The sequence below is a fragment of the Rhamphochromis longiceps genome, linkage group LG5 (genome assembly GCF_057381845.1).
Source record: "Rhamphochromis longiceps isolate RC_006_pf linkage group LG5, R_longiceps_female_GT1.1, whole genome shotgun sequence".
NCBI classification, from domain to species: Eukaryota; Metazoa; Chordata; class Actinopteri; order Cichliformes; family Cichlidae; genus Rhamphochromis; species Rhamphochromis longiceps.
In genome coordinates this window covers 36,983,477-37,006,202 of record NC_140561.1, presented here as the reverse complement: position 1 = coordinate 37,006,202, position 22,726 = coordinate 36,983,477, and the positions used below count along the sequence as shown (strand labels likewise).

The window sequence follows — 22,726 nt, the reverse complement described above, 5'->3', positions numbered from 1 at the left end:
AGGTTGATTTAACACCCCTGTTCCTGGACAGTGAAAGTGGCTGATTATACAGCCAGTCAGTCCCTTTCCCCCCTCATCTCCCTCAGCTCCAGCCCATTACCCAAAACTGCTGTGCTGTGCTGTCTGGGCTCATGAAGACGTGGAGAGGGCGCAGGGAGGCAGGTCATAAACCCGACAAGATCAAAGGCAATAACTACTTATGCGTGTAAATGAATCAAAATCTGAATGTGCATATATGCTCTTTGGGGTTATAATTTAAATGCGGCTGATAAATAATTGACAGACTCAATTATTGGCTATCAACATCAAAGACTTTGATTTTTTTGTTGTTGTTGCAAAAGAAACTGGTAACTGAGTATTTTTTATGCAAATCTTAATGGCTTTTTTAAAAATTCCAACCCATAACATAATAGCCCACATCCAATTTTTTTGTAAAGGTGCTTGTTGTTTTGTATATTGTGTTTCTGGACTTTGTAGCAGTCTCACAGAAATATGATCGCTAACCAAATTGAATGCAGTAACCATTTCACCTTATGCTGAACTATAAGGGTACTTCACTGAATAAGTGTATTCATCATTAGAATCACTGTGTTGAAGCTGGGCATGAGCTGTGATACTCAAAAAGTTGTGTATTTCTAACATGACAATGTGGTTGTTGAAAGATGTCGGAATAGATCTAATAAAAGACAAGTTTAGAATTTCAGTGGTTTTGAAGCTGTTTCAATCTAGGGAGAATATTAAGACCCCCTTTGTTAATGTTTCTTTTACAACTTTGAGAAAATATGCAGCTTTAGGTTGTATGAAGGCTAAAGCTGAAATTCTATCAGAAGGTTTAGACTGAATGTTTTTTATATGGTATAAAGTGTGTGGTTAGCTAGTGTAGATGGGTGTTTGCTTGCAAGTTCAATGGTAACTTTATTGTGCCCAATGGGCAATTGATTTTCCTTATGTCCACACATGATCCAACCCCCCCTCCCCCCTCAAAAAACATTACCTACATTACCTAAAGATAAAGATAAAAATAAAAATAAACTTACAGCAAGAAACTTTTTCATATCAATATCTGCTAAAAGCATTTTTTTGATAAATAAAAAATGGAAATACAAACTTAAACAAACACTTTAAATGGTTTTTATAGCATTTATAACGTATAAATAATAAAACACAGACAAGCAAATATAAACGAGCGCAGATAGATTTTCTCAGAAATCAAACAGACCAGTTCAAACAGAACTCAAGGGAATAAAAAAACAGTGTTAGATAAAAGATTTTCTTCTCCAGAGCTTTTTATATGCATTGACAGATGGGATATTGGTGACCTCATCACCTGAGCATATGTTCCTTCAGTAGGTGAACAGACTGACAGGCGACAGGCAGGAGGGAACACTGCGCCACATGAAAGGCTGGTGAGTTTGTTCAGTTGCAGTTGTACTCATATGTACATATTTACCCATACTAATTGAAATATAAGAAGCTTTAGAGAGTGGGGGGTGGGTGATGTACAGGCAGAAACATTTGAACTACTTTCACCTGACTTGCTTTGATTTTATAGGTGTGGGTGTAAGCTGTAAAAACAAAGGGTGTACTATACTGTCTCTTTGCTTGTTTTTTGGTTCCCCTTTTAAATATAGAGTTTTTGTTAGAAGTTTACATCATGACCTTATATGTATGGTTATTTATATACGGTTAAATGTAAAGGTTATTTGGCACTTTTTTATAATTTCTTTAAACTGTTCTTTTTTCACGGTGGATTAGCTGTACAGCATACATTTTCAGTGACTCTAACAAATAATAATTGGATGCACAAGTTTGAATTTATTTTGAATTTTCTGTAATCCACACAAGTATACATACAGTCTCTGATACATACACCCAGTAATATAAGGTTAAATGTTCATTCGCAAGGTGCAGGTCAGATCAGACGATTTTAGTAGCCAGCAAGACTTTGGGCATAATTCTGACTGGATATTTGACTTGATGAATCAGTAAAGTTTATTTAAGTTTGATAGTGTGTTGCAAAGAATGAGGTTGGGGCTTTGGGAAAGCCATTCCAAAACCTTAGCTTGTTTTATCATGAGCATGGCCCTAACCGCACCATACTTGAGAGTTGGTACAGAGTTCTTAGGTTTAAAGCGTCACCTTTACACTTCCAAACATACCTATTGTAAGGCAATTGGCTTGTCCATATGGGCGGCAGCAAATTTCAGTCAAGCTTAAAGGTGTCAATTTGGAGTAGAATCTTCCTTTGTTGGGACCCTCTCAGTCCACGGCAATTCAAAACTTGTTTCATTGTGGACAGTAATGCTGGTATTCAAGCAGTTTGCAGTTCATGGAAGGCTTGGTAGATCCTGAGTTGTTCCTGAACATCCTAACCAATTTCCTCTCATGTGAGGGTGACCATTTGGGTGGCGATAAACTATATTTACATGCAACTGTTTGTACAGATGATCCTCAAATCTGCAGTTGGATAGAAATGGCTTCAAGCAACCTTCTCCCAACTTGTGTAGATATATAGTTCTCCTTCTTAGAGCCTCAATGAATTCCATGGAATGTCCCATTGTTCTGAGTGTTACTCATAAATTTTGTTGGGTCATTAAAATATTAAGTGCATTGATGTCTTGTGATCTGGCACTATATAAAACTAAACTGAATGAAATTGAAATTGGTCAGTCTAGTGTGTGCAGACAAACAAATCGCTTTCATTCAGACAAAGAGAAATTGCTAGTTGTAGTCAACCATGACCACTAACGAGAAGCTAACAGGCCTTGGCCTTGGCAAATTAAAAGACACTTTAGAACATTCAGCTCCACTTATTAAAAGTTGAAATGATTGTATGTGTATATTTGAGCCTATACGTATAGTTGACCCTGTGTGGATTACAGAAAAAACAAAATAAAGCCAAATTCTAGTTGTTTAAAGTCATTAAAGATATATGCTGTACAATCATTCCACCCTCAAAAAAAGAACATTTCAAAGAAATAATTAAAAAGCCCAAAATGACCTTGATGAGTTTGTGAATCTATTCTGATATATGTCTACTTTATGATGTGTACTACTGCACACATGCAGCCCACCTCAACATAGGAGAGAATGGTGAAGTGATTATGATATTACTCAAGCTGAATACAACTCTTATAATATTTTAAGATTTACTATATACTATATTATACACTATAAATATATACAATATACAGTAAATTACACAATATAATATATTTTACAATATTGCAACGGATCTCAGTGTTACTTTGCCTAAAAGCACAGGGGACAATGACTCAGATTAAAATGAATCTTTTACTTACAGAGTCAATAATACTGAACAGATCTTTTTCAGGTAATTATACAAAACCCTATGGTATAAACTATGGTATGAACTGTATGTTTAGCTTTATACTGATCTATACCCTGACTTTAGGGCTGTTCGATATATCAATATATATCAGATGATGATATAAAAACATCTATCTTTCATTTTACGCTATCGTTTGTTTCGTGGTGTCGCAAAATAAACTGTTTACGGCAATATTTTTTCATCGTTTTGATGGTCACTGTAGTGGCTATATTAATTTCGTAAAGTTCTCTCTTTCTCTTATATTTTATATAACCACACTATGGACAGACAAGTGCCTGTTTTTATTTGTTGTGGTTAGCAACAACGACGGTAACAGCATCGCGTGTCCGCTTGTTTATGTTCCACATAAACCTTTCACAATAAAGCTCAAGATCCTGTTGAGACCTTTCAAAATAAACAGAATCACGTGAAAGAGCAGATCATTTACGGATGAGAATTTAAAAAAGAGCCGCCAGGTGTTAAAAAATAAACCTTAGACTCAAACGTTAGAACAGGCTTTTCCCCGCAGCACGCTGTGTAATAAATACTCACAAAGAAAACGGCGGCCTTTACAACTTATGTCTAAAAATATATCGTTTCATGCATCGGTTAAAACACTCGACTCCAGCTACATGATGCGCAGCTGGAAACACTTCCCGCAAGTCGAGCTGCCCGAGATTCACATAATTTACAGAAAATGTTAAATTTTTGTGATTTATATCGTTATCGGATGATAGAATTCTTATATCGGGATATGAGATTTTGGTCATATCGCACAGCCCTACCTGACTTCATACATTCGATTTGCTGCAGAATTATTTCCAACAGTATCCAATGTTAGTTTTTGTAATAGGTATTGAATTTCAGCCCTTGAATTCAGCACTTACAAAATGATGCGTGTGTTTGCTTTGAACGCGCATCAATTGATAGTTTTCCCAATTACAAATAACTGTCCTTGGGTAGTGATGAGGCTCACTTTGTCAGAGCTGTAGATAGACTCTCAGTGTCACTGCCTATTGTGCATCACACATAATGGGTCTTTGTGAAAACACATTGTTCAGGTTTACAATTTACATAATGCTTTCACCTTGGCATTTGTATCCTTTAGTATGTGTGATACAAAAGAAAGCACTTGTACCACACACAGCAAACAGGGGCAGGGATAGCTCAGTAGGTAAAGTGGTCGCCCCATGATCGGAAGGTCGGCGGTTCGAACGGCTACCCTGAGGTACCCCTGAGCAAGGTACCGTCCCTACACACTGCTCCCCGGGCGCCTGCTTAGTGGGCTGCCCACTGCTTCACTGAGTGAATGGGTCAAATGCAGAGAAAAACAAGTAATTTCCCCATGGGGATCAATAAAGTATCCATTATTATTATTATTAAACCACACAAATATTGCACAGGTAAGGTCAGGCAGTCTGTCTGGCTTTACACAGCACAGAGACTAACAGGACTATTATGGTCCATGCTTGTCTTTCGCACAATACTGTATATACAACAAAACAGAAAAAAGGCTGTTTGCCACAAGTCAAGCTGGGAAATGTCTAGTTCAGGAAGTTTTAGGTCGACTAGCAAAACATGTCATTTGACTCCTGACCAGGAATCTAACCATACTTTATTTAATTTCATTTTAGTTTAGGAAAAAGGCAGAAGCTCGTGACATTTGCAGTGTAGTTATCTGTAGTAATCTGGTGCAGCATGACAGCTCCCACACATGCTGTCCAATCCAGTATTTATGGTTTTCTCAATGACTCAATGATAAACAGCATAATTATTTTTGAAAATAAAAATTATTATGTCACTAAACATAAATATTTGTAGTTTCTAGACAATATAAATCCTGATAGACGGTAAAAAGCCATTTTTCTATAAGGTTTTAAACTCTATGTGTAAAACAAAACTTCCACATATAAATTAAAGCCATTCTTTGGTTCATCCAGCAGCACTAATATCTGCACAAACAATATCACTTTCACCAAACGGTACAATTCAAAGTCCTAACTAAAGCTAGGATATGGCTTTTGTAGTCAAATAGATAAATAAAACAAATGGTTAAAGTGCAAAGTTAGTTACTTTGCTTTGAATTAGAGATGATTTCCTGTAGTGAAATCATCTCTAATGATGATTTCACTACAGTGTCTTTCGTCTTGAACTCATCTAACCTTGTGCCTTCATCTCGCTGGGATGTAGGAACAGGTCATGGTCGGTCAAGCTAATGCTTGTGATTCCTCCAAATATGCCACTTTGCATTTCAGAAGCTCCCCACAAGTAGCTCTGCTAAAAGTACACTGATGGAAGCAACGGCAACCTGCACAGAGCTGATGAGCTGGGCAGCAAGTCAGACACATGAACAGCATAGAACATCTGGTCAGTTTAAAAAGAAATGTTATGGAAATGTAGACTTCATTTCAAAGAAGATCTCAGCAAGGCGGCATTTCTCTATGAGGATGGCCAACTCAATAACAAATGGTAAGCTGACTGGTCTGCAATAGGATGTTACACAAACTTTTCTGCTTAACGCTTGTTTTAGAGAATAAGAATATCACAATTGTCAGATTTCATAATTTCTTGTCTAATCTAATCAGATCATTACAGCAGACACAACCAGTGTCACCTTGTGACAGTGTCACTCTCACATGTGAGGCCTCCTGTTCTTAATCAATACAGAAAAATTAAAAGGGGAATTCGTAGTTCATAGCACCTATTAGCTTTATTCCTTGATAGGAATAAAGATCAGTGTAGGTTAAAGTAATTTAATGTTGTAAATACAATTCTTAATGTCTATTTATTAGGTTTATAAATATGTATAAATAAAAATTTATTAAGGCTAGTAGGCTACCCCCCAGCAATCGGGGCTGTACAACATAACTATATTTATCAAATGATGAAAGAAAAATGTCTATCCTTGTGGTCATTATATAAAATTATAAATTCACTACATTTACAGACATTATTGTAATAATTGGTTAAAGAATTGGTAAAATTTCAGTGAGTAAGGCATTTTTTTAGAGTTTTTCCTTATTTTTTAAGTTGATCAAATGTTGTAAAAGAGCTGAAATAATTAATGAAATGTAGAGTACATATGTATTTTTAATAAATGTTCAAAAAGTTCTCGATTCTCACTTGTTGATAATTAGAAAATACATATCTTTGCGGTCACATAAATCAAACAATGTAAAATCCAACCCATCAGTTCTAGTATAGTAATAGCATCTTTCAATGTTTCTCTAAAAAAATCCAACTCATAGAAGTTTCAAAAATATTCATAATAACTGGTTACCACCAGTTATTGTGAATATTATTATCTTAAGTCCATTTTTCACAATTTATTAAATTCTTGAAGAGGCCAAAAATGTTTTCAATACATATAAAATGTAGGTATTCCTTTTAGACAGACTTAAAACGATAGGCATTTCCTTTAACGCGTTTCCTGCTCACTTGAAAGTTTTTTATAGTCAAAAATACATTTACATTACCCATGTGAGTCACAAAAACCATTAAAATTATTTTGTGTCATGTCATTTCTTTCCAAAAGCACATTTTCCATTTACATACATAGCATTATCTACAAAGAGAGCCTGAGGGAAGAATGCATTTTTAGGAATTTGTAATTATTCTTCAATTCTGCTTCTTTAATAGAGTAGTACACTCGACCAAACTTCGGGAACACTTTTAAGTTCACCTTGCCATTCATGGCACAGAATCTCAGCGAGCTCGAAGGAAAGATTAAGAGCAGAGTGGAATCATAATAAAGGTGACAGAGGATGCCTCATGGGACGCTTTGCCTCCAGGCGTACAGAAGAAAATCTCACTTTATAATGCAGTTAAATTATTTCACGCTTGCAAAGCATTTTTTAACTGAAGCTTTAGCTGTGCATACGGAACTCCTGGTTTAGCCCCAATTAGCAAAAGGAAAATTTGTTGAAAAAACTGTAGAAAAGCTATTGTTTGTCCTCTGAAAACAATCAAACTTACTATTTATTCAAAGATGATTAGAAGTCATGCCATAAGAGTGTGGAGGTGGAAAAGAGTTGTTAGTTAATTGGAGGGTTATGAATAGAACTGTTTGTTTCAATATTAGTAAAAATGTTCAAATGTTTTGGTTGTGGCAACCTAATGACATGTGGAAACTTTTTTTTCCATGAATTTACACTGATCAAAAAAGAAACTACAAGATGTGGCTCTGCATGAGCTGTACATCCCTTGCACAAATACAAATCTATTATCTGAGCATCTACTTGTGTATTGCATGTATTCAAACAGTGTCTTCTTATTTGGAGAGCTCTAACTAAGGCAAACAAAACGCCATGAATGTTTGTGCTGATAGATAAATGCTACACTCCCCACCATTAATCACACTGGCAGTTTCAAATAAGCTGTAGCGTACTGAAGTATGGGGGAAGGCTGTCTTAATGCTCATTTGAAATTCAAAGTGGTTTTCATAAATTATTCAGTTTATTAAAATCATAAGCAACTCTGTTATAATTCCACAAACAAAAATACACATATACCACAACGTGTAACTGTGTGTGAATGCATTTACCTGTGTCAGTGTGCGTGTGTGGGGGTTGCATATGTCTATTACTCACCCCAGCGTCGTCATGGTGACAATAGTGTACCAGAATGAAGCTGGGATGCTGGTGAACTTGCTGGAGCTGGAGCCCTTCTCTGCATAAAACATGACCGTGGCAAAGATGATGATGGCCATGGTGAGTGAGAAGAGGAGGAAGCCCAGCTCCGAAGCGCAGCTCTTGAGTGTATAACCCAGGATCCGCAGGCCTTGCGAGTGGCGGGAGAACTTGAAGATACGAAACACTCGAAACACACGCAGTGTCACGAAGGCGCCGCTGACATCCTCGTTGTTGGTCATCACTAGACCAATATAATATGGCAAGATAGCCACCACGTCGATGATGCTCATCACAGAGCGCATGAAGCGGTAACGACTAGGTGCGGCAAACAAGCGCAACAGATACTCCACGGTGAAAATCATAACACAGGCGGTGTCCATGCAGAAGAACGCAACAGTGTAGCGTTCGCCACATGGCATGTCTTTCTGATTGGCAGTAGCACCACAGGGCACGGTCTCCACCACATTCGTAATGACCGAGACAGCAATGAAGAACCCAGTGACATAGTAAAAGACCAGGGCCATGGTGGAGGTGTGGGGGTTTTCAAAGGCGCGCCACATGGTCTCTCTGAAGTTCATGTTGGGCATCTTCAGGTCCATATTCTCTTCCTGATCATCCTGCAGCCGCTCTAAGTTCTCCCTCTTTCTGTCCTTGTATTCTTCATAGCAGCAGTCACCGATGATCTCAGGTATGATGCCAAAGAAAGTCAGCTCCTCATCATAGGCCGAGATGCACTCGTGACGAGGATAATGGAGCTTTCCCGTTCGGTAAAAGTTGAGAATGCTTCTGAAGGCGTCAGGGTCCCGGTCGAAAAAGTACTCCTTGGTTTCCTCGTTGTAAAAGAAATCTTTCTCAGAACTGCCCAGTAGGGTGTCTGGGTAGCGGTCCAATGTTGTTCTCCAGGTCTGAAAACGACGGCCGCTGACATTGAGGATGATAAGTTCATCTTGTTTCTTGCTGTTGTCTCTTGGCGCGATAGGCATGGGGCAGTTGGCCACAGGCATCCAGCCAATTGCTGCAGCCCTGGCAAAGGGGAGCCACGCTGCTACTCCTGTTGCCATTGTGAAGCAAAGTCTTCCACACCTTCAGACTTAACTGCCCTGAAAATGATCTGGCATCTGAAGAAGAAAACACAAAAAAGGGAATGTGGATAATTAACAGCAACACATTCAGTCTTCAACCAAATGACCAGTGCTGACCATCAAGGTGCTGTGTACCATCATGCCTATTCTACTATGAGTTTCAAAACATTTTTCCTCTCTGTTAAATCTCCTTTCACTTTCAGCAGTCTCTTGTTTAAATATCTGAAAATGTCATCTATACAAAATGCCACCTGAGCTGCTAAAAATGGAAAGAACAGCTAAAGGTGGATGTAAAAGTTTGTGTGAAATGTAAAATCTGATTTCTATGAAAAAAATAAAATGTGCACGAGTTCGACTTAGACCACAATGAATTGGTATGCATGTGAATCAAATGACTCGCCTTTTGTGTCCAAGCCTATGTCGAAAAGGAACAATTAGATGTACAATTTAACCAGCATCAGCGACATTAAGAAACAACTATAAGGCTTCTGTTCTGAGCAGCTTCATTAACTATCCTACGGTGAAAAACAGTGACAGCCAAACCTGTTGAATCTAAATAAGGAGGAAATCTACTTCAGAGTTCTCCATGCGCTGATAACGTTACGCGGTTTTCCCTGTTAGAATTTTAAAGTACATAAATTACACAATGACCTGATGACGTTTCTTTACTGACTTGTATTACCTGGTCGAGTATAAGCAAACATCTTGTGTCCGTGCACGTTATACTCAAAACGTGACAAAAAGTGATTCTGAAACGTTCACGCCTTAGAAACACCGCTTTTCGCCTCCAGCGCACGAATCGCACAACTTCCCCAACAAACGCATTTATTCACCTGATAAATGCAAATTTCTAAATTTATATCAGCCCTTCCAAAGATAAGAACTGAATAAAAGGGTCGGCGAAAACAGGAATACTCACAGAAAAGGAGATGGAGTGGAGGAGGGAACAAAATCCCAACTCTTCCAAACCGAGTCCTCAGTTGTAAGTGAGAAAGGATGAGCTCGGATCCATCCAGCGAGCTGAGGCAGCGAGCAACACCTCTCTTCTTCACCTCGGTCGATCGGCAGACTCCCGCACCGAGCAGAGCGAAAAAACTGAAAGCAGCAGAATTAACCGCAAGACTCTGAAGAAACGGTCTGTGTCTGACGGATTCTACATCCTGCCTTCTTTGATTCCCCGTCACTGTTTGAAAAAGTGAAATGTGATGGAGAGGAGACGCACGCTTCCCTTCCTTCACCACAAAGTACAATGTACGACTCGCTCGCTGTGCCAGCTCCGTGTCATCAGTCCTCCTCCCCTCTGCCTCACTTTGCCATCATCTGTGACAGACTTCAACTCACTTGGCACTTCCAGTATGGTGGTGATGCACTGTAAAGCAGAACGTGACGTTGTGATGCAGGAAACTGGACTTGATCAATCAATCAACTTTAAATCCGATTTAAAATTTCAAGTTATGCATTTGTTTACTCATTATTATTTTTATAATCTCAAAATGAAAAATAAACCCTGTTGGCAGACAAGAAACTTCTATTCTTCTTCTATTATTATTATTATTATTATTATTATTATTATTATTATTATTATTATTATTATTATTAGTAGTAGTAGTAGTAGTAGTAGTAGTAGTATTATCAATAATTCCCCTTTGCACATGTTTCATGCCATGCAGGCCTAATGTTTTACACCCCGCCTTAACCTGCTTGGTACCCTTGTTAACGTTTGACCTTAACAAGTCCCTCATCTAAATGATCAAATCGTCCTTTCACAAACAAGCAAACAAACAGCTCGGAAGACTTCCTCCAAGCTGAAGAATTATAGAAACTCTGCTTTTGCCTTTTCCTGTGGAGATGAAAAAATAAAACCTTGCCTTACAGTGTCAAAGGTGTGCGCCCTCATCTCCTTTTATGAAGTCAGTTATATTGCCACTTGATGCGTTGGCATGCTGCTGACAGTTTTCTCGTGGACAAAATATTTGACAAAACAGCGCTTGTTTGGAAGGAATTTAAAAATACCTCTGTCTGTGTTGTCTGAAGAAATGTAATATACTCCCCCCCCCCCCCCCCCCCCCCCCCCCCCTTTTTTTTTTTTTTTTTTCTTTTTACACAAATCTGCTCGAAGGTATAACGGTTAGATTATTTCTCTGGCATAACTTTCATTTTGGAACTGTTCCTATACCAAATGTCAAGACAAGATTGTCAGCCAGCGGTAATTCATCGATTAAGTGTTTGCTGGGACATGACAGATATTCAGGTTTTTGCACTTTTAAAAAAGGGGAAAAGTTTGCATTAGAAAGCAGGAAGGGTAGCGGGAAGGTGGCAAAAACACATCTAACTTTTACCTCGAATGTTGGAACGTGACTGTTGCTCAAAGCCACTTTAAAGTTTTATTTTAATTTCTTGTTTACTTTCATTTTTTATTTATGGTAGGTGACATTTTGGCATATAACTGCTTGTTAGGGATAGGACAACAACGTGTTTTGAGTTAAAATACAGCTTTTTACTAAATTAAACACACAGAGCTCAGTGTTTGTTTTCAGGTACTACTTTCCATCATGAGTACAGGTGGGACACCCGTGGTGCATATTATGCAGTGATTAACACAGCAGCTAGAGGTCACTTCACTTTAAAACATCACCATGTACTCTAGGACGTAATATTAAAAACTGCTGTCTTGTATTTTCATTTAAACGATGTTAAATTACCTTAAAATGCATCGTGGTGTAAAGTAATAAAGTGCTGTTACATACAGTCATGTGAAAAAGACTTTTTACAGGACCCTGTGTAGCTTGTATTGCAGCTAAACTACATTTAGCTGCAATAATTTGAAGTAATAAATTTCAGTATGACTTTAACATGCTTTAACATCATTATGGAGGAATTTTGCCCACTTTTCTTCTAAATGTTGCTTCAGTTCATCAGAGTTTGTGAGCATTTGTTTATGCAAGTCCCACAACAGCATTTTAGGCCAGTTGAGGTCTGGATTTTGACAGGGCCATTGCTGCACCTTGATGCTTTTGCAGCCATTCTGTTGTAGATTTGCTGGTGTGCTTGGGATCATTGTCTTCTTGTATGATCCAAGTTCAGCCAAGCTTTAGTTGCTAGAGAGATTGCCTGACATTTGCCTCCTGAACACTTTGGTAACCTATACATGGTTAACTGAATGACTCCAAGGTGACTAGGTCCCATGGCTGCAAATCAAGATTCAAATTGTCATCCCTCCACCAGAGTGCTTTGTGCTGATCTGCTCTGTATGTTTTCGTCAAGCTTGGTGCTGCGTATTATGGCAAAACATTTCCACAATGGTCTCATCTTTCTGAAGGACATCTTTTGATTTGTTAAGATGCAACCTCGCAAACCCAAGCTTTATGGCATGCTCTTTTAAGAGAGACAAGGCTTTTATTGGAAACCCTTCCAAACAAGCCATACATATTCAGACTTGTTCCAGTTGTATTGTTATGAACTTTAAGATCTAACATACTAGCTGAGGCCTGTAGATTCTGAGATGAAGCTCTTTATTTTATTCATTGAATTTCATTCTAGGATACTGGCATACATTAAACACAATGTCGCATTTAGACCACAAACAGTCCATAAAGGAGTGTTTTTGTAATGTAACAGCCTTACTCTTTCATCCATGCTACACTACGTGATTTATAAAGAAACGATATTGGCGTTGTGAAAAACTAAAAGTCAATTACACGTTCTGAATAATGCAATATGCCGAAAGAAATCACCTTAAATTTGTGCCATTTGATGACTCATTTGATGATGAGTGGTAATTTCAAAACACATAATTTGGGCAGACTTAAAATACAAGCAGTAATGCAAAAAGTCCTCAGTAATAATCAAAACAGTGTGATGCAGTTTATTATACCTTAGTGATGCATATTCCTGGAAGAATTTTCTATTAAATCCAGACAACCCAGCTGACACAGAGCAGACTGTCCAGATATTTTTGTTGGTACATAAAAGCAAAGTACCGCATGAACAATTTAGAGTAGTAGCTAGCTAAAATCACAGGACACCTCTCATTATGATTTTTTTTAACACAGTTAATGTGAAAGAAATACAGGGCAGGATTATAATGCAGTAATCCAATTGTTAAATGCTTTTAACTATTGGTCTCTTATACTGTACAAGAGAATAACATTAATATAAAGCAGCACCAAAAACTCCATCCTCTATAATTTTTCCTCAAATAAGCCTTCATCTTCAAACTGTGAGCCAAAGCAGAGAGGGGGTGTCAAAGGAAGCCCTACAGAGCCTCACCATCAGCTAGGAAGAAGCAGCAATCCCCACTAGCTACTTCTATCTTACACTTTAATCCCAGGCAGCATGGTCTGAACGTATAGACGCCTCAGGGGACTGCTGGGGCTGGACGAGGAAGGCCTTTGAATGGATGGCCTTGTGTGTGGCTGTTGGAGGGGAGAGTCAGAGGGAGAAAATGAAAGGGAGAGAGAGGCTGTGTGGCTTTGGTATTAAGACAGATAGGCTATTGATGGACTCCAGTACATTCAGATATTCAGATCAAGTTCTGCCACATGATGTACAACATCATGCCCAGGATTTAAAATTTTAAGTTGCATGGATTTTTCACACAGGGGTTTGCTTTTGTTTTATCTACCATGTTATGGTGCTGTGGCACATTTGTAAACCAGTTTTCCAATTTTCCTGTATAAATCTGTAAAATTTAGTGTAAACATAGAAGTTTATGCGTTGTATGTTAAGTGATATGCACACCAAGTCAAATAAAATGTAGGTAAATGTGCACTATTCCAAAATCTATCACTGTTCCCTGCATAACAAAGACAAAAATAAATAAATAAATGAAAACATTCAGCCTAAAAATAAAGACTAATGCAATTGTTATCATTGTCTGCATCAGAATTATATATTAATATATTAAATAATTTGACATACTATTACCTCAATCTGTCAATTGCCTGATGATTTCTCATACTCTTTACTGTGACACGTTCAAAGCTTTTGGGTGCCATCTGAACTTTAGAGAATACATTTACTAGCAATTTTTCACAGTACTTTACATTAACTAGTGACAGTAGAGACTTTCAAATATTCACCAAAATATAGGATAGCGGGAAAATGTCGTTTAAAATGAATTGTGTGGATATTTTTTTGACAAAATTGCATTTTTGGCAATGTGCTCTTTTTTTCATTGATAAAATTGTAACAGCATATTAAGGTTTAGTTTAATCTTTGTAATTAGATTAAAAAAATACAGGTGCATTCAGACTATATGCGTCATACGTTCCAATCTTTCACAATGACTGGGAAATATCTTAAATAGTTAATTGCCCATAAGGCTGAGTTTTGAAGGTTTTTCTCATGTCACTGTCCTTCACCTGGGGCAATGCTTGCTGAGTGCATGAGAGATATTTGTATGTCATTTAGTCTTTTTATAGCCCCTTATAAAACAGAAAAAACAATCTCTACAAGGGTACCACATTTATTTGGATTGATTTAAACTTGAGTGTGTGTGTGTGTGTGTGTGTGTGTGTGTGTGTGTGTGTGTGTGTGTGTGTGTGTGTGTGTGTGTGTGTGTGTGTGGCACAGTTGTTGGTGACAGATGAGCTGTTCTGAGCATTTCAGAACCTGCTAATCAGCTGCATTTTTCCCCACACAACAGAGAACGTTCTAAAAAAGAGAAAATATCCAGTGAGCATTCACTCTGTGTGGGAAAATGTGTTGTTGATGCCAGAGGTCAGAGGAGAATGGCCAGAATGCTTTAAATTGATAGGGAGTTAACAGAAACTCATTAGAACCAAGAAATACAGAAGAGCATCTCCAAATGCAGAAGAGCATCTCATCTCTAAATGCAGAAGAGCATCTCTAAATGCTAAACATATCAAACTTGAGGCAGATGGGCTACAGCACAGGTGCCACTCATCTCAGTTAAGAACAGGAAACTCTGGATAGAATTTACACAGATTCACTAAAACGGGATAGCAGAAGATTGGAGAAATGTTGTTTGGTCTAATAAGCTTCAATTCAATTCAGATGGTAGGATCAGAATTTGTCAGAAACGACATCAAAGCATGGATCCATTCTGCCCTGTATCAGTGGTTCAGGCTGCTGGTAGGTATGATGTTGTGCGGGTTATTTTCTTCACACACTTTGGGGCCATTAATACCAACTGAGCATCATTTAAACACCACAGCCTATCTGAGTATTATTACTGACCATGTCCATCCATTTTTGACTGTGTCCCCATCGTCTCATGGCTGCTTCCAGCCAGATAAGGCACTGTTCCACATCATCTCCGGCTGGTTTCTCGAACATGGAATGAGTTCACTATACTCAAATGGCCTCCATTCACTAGAGCTCAGTGCAAAGAGCACCTTTTGGGATGTGGTGGAATCGGAGATCACGGATGTGAAGCCAACAGATCTGCAGCAAATATGTGATGTTATCATATCAATATGAACCAAAATCTGAGAGGAATGTTTCCAGCACTTTCTGAATCTATGCAATGATCCAACTCATCCAACTCAGTACTAGCAAGGTGTACCTATAGTGGGCAGTGAGTTAGTTTCAGGTTTGCATGGACATTTTTTTTCTCTGTACTTCAACTGCTGTATTAGTCCACAAGGAAATAAAAATAATTCAAGGTCTCAAACACATATGAAGTATTATGTGTGCAGAAGTCGGCTGAGACGATGGTCACGCTTGCTTTAACATACTAGAACTCTGACTTCACCTTCACGGTCAGAATACACTTGAATAAATGAAATGATTAACAATGTCATCTTCATTTAAAATGAACTATTATCACCTTACAGCCATTCTCACTGATTGTTGGTTAATAACTTATGTTTAGGAATAAAAAAAAAGAATCATTAACATAAATAAACAGGTGGTAATTATGTTGCGTTTGAATCCAGAGAATCCAAACTGCTTAAATGAAATTATTTAATATAAAAAGTGTGACAGAACATTTTTATTCATTGCTGCAGTGATCCGAAGCTCACAACAGCATTTGAGCTTTTATCTGGACTTTTTTTTTTTTTTTTTAACTAGCACAGCCTACAGCTTTTTCAGTTTTTTGATTCTCTTTCACAGACATCATCAGTGAGAATTTTACTGCCTAAAAGGCTCAAAAACATTTATGATCTGAAAGAAATGAAAAGGAAGAAGTTACAGGACTTGTAAACATAAAGCGGCTATGTCACACGTTCCCTTTAAGAACTGGTGAAGATCAAAGCAGAAAAGGGGAAAGAAGCACAAGCAACACAACTCCAGGTCAATGCAATTTTGCTAATATGTTGCAGACGTATGAATATATTTAATTATATTACTATACTTGCATTGTAGATATGTATTTGCCTTTATAGCATATTTAATATTTTGTGTATAAGCCCAGCGAATGCACATGGAGATTAACTGTTAGCAAAATCTAGTGCAAGGCAACTTTTCTCTTGTGAGATCAATATTTTAGTGGATGGTTCCTGACAAATAATGAATAAAACTAAAACTATTCACATTAGCTTCATGAAGTGATGATACATTAGTGTTGTGTTGATAGGCTGCTAAGAACTCTATCAAAGGGAAAAAATTGATTAATGCATGATTGAAGCATCAAGGATAATTGATTTTATTTTTAAAAGGGATTATTTGCATCCATTTACTTTGTGATGCCATGATGAAAACCAATAACATGATATTTTCATAGTTTACTCTGCACCATCTCACACGGCACAGCTCATATACATAATATCCCTCGATATATGACCCATGATGATTGCAAATGATTTCATTTGGACTTTCTGCCAAGCCTCAGTCCAATGAATATTAATCATGAGTACAAATGTTGTAAATATAGTGGTTTTAATGTCCCTCTTTATTTGGTAAAACCCTTTCTACAGCAATTACTACAGCCATTTAACATTCATTACTGCAAGATGCATGGTACTGTTATTCAAGATACATGCAGTGGAAATTCAAAATGGAATAAAGGCAGATATTTCTTCCTTGTTGAAGTAAAGAAACCCTTTTTAATAGCTGTTAGAAAAAGAGATACAATAGGTTGAAAGGGGGATTGAAAAAAGGTAGCAGTCAAATCAAATCAAATCAAATCACTTTTATTGTCACATCACATGTGCAGGCACACTGGCACAGCACATGCGAGTGAAAAGGAAATAAAGGCAATGAGGTGGACATGGGCCAAAGGTGTTTTCTGATCAGTTTCAATGCATGAACAACTGGAGAAGCAGAGCAAGAAGGTAAAACATGTAGAAAAGATAGTGAAATCGTGACTATGCCAAATACAAAGATTGCATTTACAAAGGAGAGAAAGCAGCTCAGATAATCAGTTTGCTACAGAGCCAAAAAAAGAGAACAAAAAACAATGTGGGTGTGGATTAATAAATTCACAGGGACCCCAGTAGCCTTGATTGTACTTGAGTAGTCATCTTATGACTCACTTACAAAACATCAAAGCCCACCCCTCATTATCCAAAACATAAAGCCACACTACAGAGTAACAAGCATGTGAATCCCGTTCATCCAGCCTACTGCAGGGATGCAAAGAAAATGCACAATCTGAAAAGACTCATCAACTGCAGTGTTGACCAACATCTTAGGACCGGCTGCTGTGTAGCAGCTGCTCATGAAAGCCCACCACTTAGAGAGAAATGATTTTGACTCTGGGAACCTCTTAAGCTTTGAGCAGCAGAGCAAATAAACACCACACAAAAATCCTGCGTGAAATTCATAACAGCCAATAGTGCACGCACAAAACAGATTCAAATCAGGTGGGGGTGGGATGAGGAATTCAAATGTAAACGCAGTACCCCGCCATAAGGATGAAATGGTGAATAGAAAGCTTTGTGGCAGAGTGTTAAAGCTTGTTTGTCAACAGCAAATGGACCCAGAAAATGCAGGTGTGTTAAAGTAACAGACAATTTAAGCAATTAGACACTAAAGCATTGATGGTAGTCGACTCTAATGGTGATGCAAATGATCCTTTCTGAAGGTTGTTTGTTTATGACATACTTCTGTGGATATTTAGTGGTAAATTTTACATTTGCATTCACCAATGTTTTTAAATTATATACAGCCTATGGAAAACCCATCAGCAGCAGGGCTGACACAGACCCATCTATTGATGCTGTAACTGTCACATGAATAACTCCAACCCACCATTTAAAGGACAAAGCAAACTTTGCAATCTGAAAGCAAATGTGTGAAGATGCAGAGCACTGCGTGTTTATGTGGTGAAAAAGCCCCAGCAAAAGAGACAAAACCTTGTACTGTACAATAGAGAAAATTAAGAGGAGATATAGTGATTCTACCATTATATTTCATTGCCCTTCAGAAAATCGCAACGTTATCGTAGTTCAGTGCTTTAATTAAAACTCTAATGAGCACACTGGATGGTCCAAGAACTCCAAGGCTGATTTATGACAAAGTTATAAATTACACAGAGTAATGAATATTTTCAATTATAGCAGTCCTGGCTGACAAAAATCATCAGCCTCAGTGCGTTCAAATGTGACAAACCTCACTCTCTGAAAGTTTAGCGCGATTTCATGTGAGAGGCACAAGAATTTTCTAATTCTTGTCTTGTATTACAGCAACATGTATGCCCACACACACGCACATAAAAACGTGCTGATAGATGAAAATGCTAAAACAGTAGGATCTTATAGCCCAACCTCCTGTTGGGTTACTAATCGTCTGCATCATAATAATATGTACCAGTTGCTCAAAAACATCAAAGCACTAAGCATTATGACTTTAAATCTCACTTTTCAAAAATGTGCTAAAATACTCAAAAATGTTGATATTAGTGTTTGAATTAGACTTAAATGCAAAATAGCAGATTATTATGTATCTACACGTTTGACACACACTGACAAACATCAGCATGTGTGCAAGATTTCATAGTTTTCTAATAGTTTTAACTATTTCACTCAATTCCACAGACGTGAACCTCATGGTGGCTCACCAGAATAAATCAGAGGAAAAAATGGATGCAAGTTTCATATTTCATGTGAATTAACCTGCATCAAAGCAGTGAGCTGACTGGTCAAGAGACCAACATTATGTTCCCTTATTGTTCAGTCATACTAGCTTAAAAATAAGTGACTGCAATCACCTTGCAACTAGTTGCCTGGTGGTCGGACTCAGACTGACTGCAAATATACAATACAATGTATTACAACAGCATTAGATAAAATCCTATGCAAACCTCTGCAACGGCTTCCAAATATGTCAAAAAATATATAAATATAAAAATATAAAAAGTTGCATAAAACACAAAAATATAAAAAACATACAAAAATTCTAACAGAAATTCTGCACATTTTCACATTCTGCAGGAAATCACGGCACAATGCATTCACCTAAAAAATGCACTGTTCCCAGCAGTCTTTAGTGCAGTCATGACCTTTGAATAAAGAATATTTTTAAATCTTTTTGTCTGTGTTTTAATTGCTCTGAAACATCTGCCCGAGGGCAGCAGTTCAAATCAAAAGTGTCTAACTTGAGAAAGGTCTTTTATTATTATTATTATTATTTTTTTGAGGCAGCAGGAACTGTAAGTTCTTTTGTGTAGTTACTGGGAACGGGCTGAATTCATTTTTTTCTCATCTAATCGATAACCAGTTCCTAGATTTTGATTGCCATCCAATTTACAAATGGATACAATGCCAACATGTTGCAATTGATCTGAGTTAGACTGCACCGATGTGCACTACTCACTTGCATTGCATGTCTGTGCAGTAGGGGATTGAACTACCTTGGTACTTCATGCTGTCTATATTCCTACATAAAAGCAAGGTTGCCAAGTCTTTACTGTCATTGTGCAGCAAATACGTCACTTTTCATGGAGGAATTTGGGGATTGATGTTTCATCTTAACGGGTGTCTGGATGGACTGGATGGACTGGAGTATACTGATTTAATGTGAGGGTGAGAAGACACATGGCTTAAACTAATCACAGTAGACAAAACCAGGGAAGCAAAACCAAACACCATAAACACAAGAAGAGGGGCTGACAAAATAAAACAGGAAGTAACAAAACATGAGAACAACCATACTGGGGGAAATTAGCAACTGAATACAGGAAACACAGGAAAGGCCAAGAATAAAAAAACAGGAGACTGTAGCATAAATCTAGGCTGGTAAGAAATGTTGTATTGCTAGATTCTGCATTGTTGATACAGAAAAAAAGAGAGTGGTTGTTACCTTGATTTATGGCAAGTTTCTGACCTCTCTATAAACAGCTGTGTCTCGAATGTGAACAGGGACCGCTATCAGCTACTTGCAACCTAAAAAAGAAATTGTAGAAAAGCACAGCAACACTAACTTTTGTACTTTCTGAAACTGTCCTTACATCAAAAGGACCATCGCCGACTGAAAGTTCAAAATAAAAAGTGTGTGTTTGAAGCAGATAGAGAAAAAAAGAATGAAAGAACGCGAAAATCAAAGAAAGCGATACACTAGCGCCAGTGTTTGAACACTCTGACCAATCAGGCATGGGTCAGTGGCCATATACTCACAATGAAAAGGAAGGTATGATGTTGTGATGACATTTGGATGATATTTTCACAGACCGAGTTAATTTTAGCATGAAAGCTGCATGAATGCTCTGAACTTAATCAGCTTTAAAAGTCAAACACATAAACAACTAAAATGTATTACTTTGATGAGGGCAGTGTCGAGTTCAAATATTATCCTCTTCTCTAAAACAGCGAGCGTGGTTACTTTCCTGTCATTATCGAGTCATTTATTTAACACGGTACCAGACTATTTCGTAAAAGACTTTATTCTGTGAAACACTTACTGAGGATACATTGCTGTAATTTTACAAGATGATTTATAAATACACATTTTAATTCACACTTTACTAGAAATATGCAGCATTTTTTGCAACTGCACAAAAAATACATTTGAAACTCACTTTACACTACTTTGTCCATGGATATTTTACCTTCCATGACTTCCCAGTACTGACTTGATGATATTACACCCAATTTGCATTGGCTATTATTATACCTCATTTATAAAAGCTCTGTCACTAACCTTATTCTGGAGCATTAATTTCCAACTCAATTAGATTAGAGTGAAGTATGACCGAGTACTTAAAGTTTTGAGACTGCTGGATTCATTTTTGGCTGTGTCCATTTTTCTTCCTTGCATGGAATGTGCAATATGGGGGAAATACCTTATCTAAATACCAACATCCCTTTGTCATTGATGCTTAAAATTAAATGTTTTAAAGCCTTGTGATGTCCTTCTGTTACTATTGTGTTCTGATTTATTTTAACTCAGTTCAGATCTTTTGGGTAAAAAACAAAACAACAAAAAAACAACAACATTTTCTCTCATTTGGCTGTCATCTTGGACTTTTCAGTGATCTTTTTACTGATGAAAATGACAGAAAATGGAGCTTATTCTAAGGATCTTTTCCATAGTGAACACTGAAATTATGGCCCGCTATCAAGACTGAAATAGGGCACTGCACAAAAATACCCACGGCAAGAAAGACATAAACAAACAATCTTCTTCAACTGGTCTGATTGTGCCTTTGAGACAATCTGTCTGGTGAGTGATAATGGCAAAGCTAGAGGTAAACACTGCACTATATGAGCAGTCACAGCCTGCCATTTCACATCGAGAAAAAGAATTACTTTACTCACCTGAGAAGTCAAATGGCATTTATTTGAGTCCAGCCACAGATTGTACTTAGCACAAAGACCTTGATGAGTTCTAAATATCTGGTGATGGTTACTTTTACTTGTTGCTCATCTTTTAAAGAGTTACAGAAAAAATATAGTTTCACATTATTTGTTAATTTCTTGGAGTATCTGATCAGATTCTGTTTTTCTGACAGGAATATACCCCTCAAATCCCCTCAAACGGGTCTTTGATTCAGAGAGGGGTGGAGACATGCTTTGAAAGTCCTCCAGGGTTTATGTCTCTGAATCAATAGTGTCACCATTTCAACATAAAAGTGAAAAGTGCCCGGCTTTCAGAGGAATACCCCGGCAGGCTGGCAGGGATACTTCCAGCCGCTCAAAAGGTAATCTAGCCTTTGTGCGTTGCTGACCTACAGCAGACAAGAGCTTCTGGACATCTGGACTCACAACTCCAACAGTTTTATCGCCGATCTCCGACTCATCCCAGAGATCTCCAGAACACCGGAGGCTGCCCACTCTCCCCGGCTGGGCGGAAGTGCACGCAGACGGCGCCGAGATCGTAAACAAAGGCGAGGTAGGCGCGGAGGGCTACGGGCTAAGCTAAAGCTAACACCACACCGGCTGCCTTTACCCAGTATTTTTCTCGCCAATGTCCGTTCTCTGGCAAACAAAATGGATGAGATACGGCTCTCCATCACTAACAACAGACGGATTATGGACTCAAATGTCATGTTTTTCACCGAAACATGGCTGAACAACAGCTGCCCGGACAATGCTATCGAGTTAGCAGGACGCCACACACACCGAGCCGACAGGCTAGCAGATGACTCCGGCAAGACCAGAGGTGGAGGTTTGTGCATTTATATTAACAATGCTTGGTGCATGAACTCCACTACTACTGAGAGTCACTGCTCACCTAATGCGGAGTTTTTAATGGTCAAATGCAGACCTTATTATCTCCCCAGAGAATTCACTTCGATCATACTCACTGCCGTGTATATACCCCCCGACGCTAATGCT

General features: G+C 38.0%; 1 protein-coding gene across 2 annotated transcripts; it reads right to left on the bottom strand.

Moving 5' to 3' along the window:
• Window positions 1-7,866: 7,866 nt before the first annotated feature.
• Window positions 7,867-21,846, bottom strand: LOC146670519 (A-type voltage-gated potassium channel KCND3). 2 transcript variants are annotated; one of them, XM_085407480.1, is made up of 3 exons: window positions 21,707-21,846; window positions 9,964-10,413; window positions 7,867-9,080 (listed from the first exon to the last, which is right to left on the bottom strand). In XM_085407480.1, exon 3 carries the CDS (start codon window positions 9,021-9,023, stop codon window positions 7,917-7,919), a length of 1,107 nt encoding a protein of 368 aa, XP_085263606.1. In that variant the 5' UTR covers window positions 9,024-9,080; window positions 9,964-10,413; window positions 21,707-21,846; the 3' UTR covers window positions 7,867-7,916. The 2 variants fall into 2 exon arrangements, with proteins under 2 accessions (XP_085263606.1, XP_085263607.1); XM_085407481.1 differs by lacking the exon at window positions 21,707-21,846 and having other exon boundaries at window positions 9,964-10,421.
• Window positions 21,847-22,726: the final 880 nt, after the last annotated feature.

Bases quoted from the DNA above. Each gene is read 5' to 3' on its own strand.
- LOC146670519 (XM_085407480.1), bottom strand. From the start codon at position 9,023: ATGGCAACAGGAGTAGCAGCGTGGCTCCCCTTTGCCAGGGCTGCAGCA.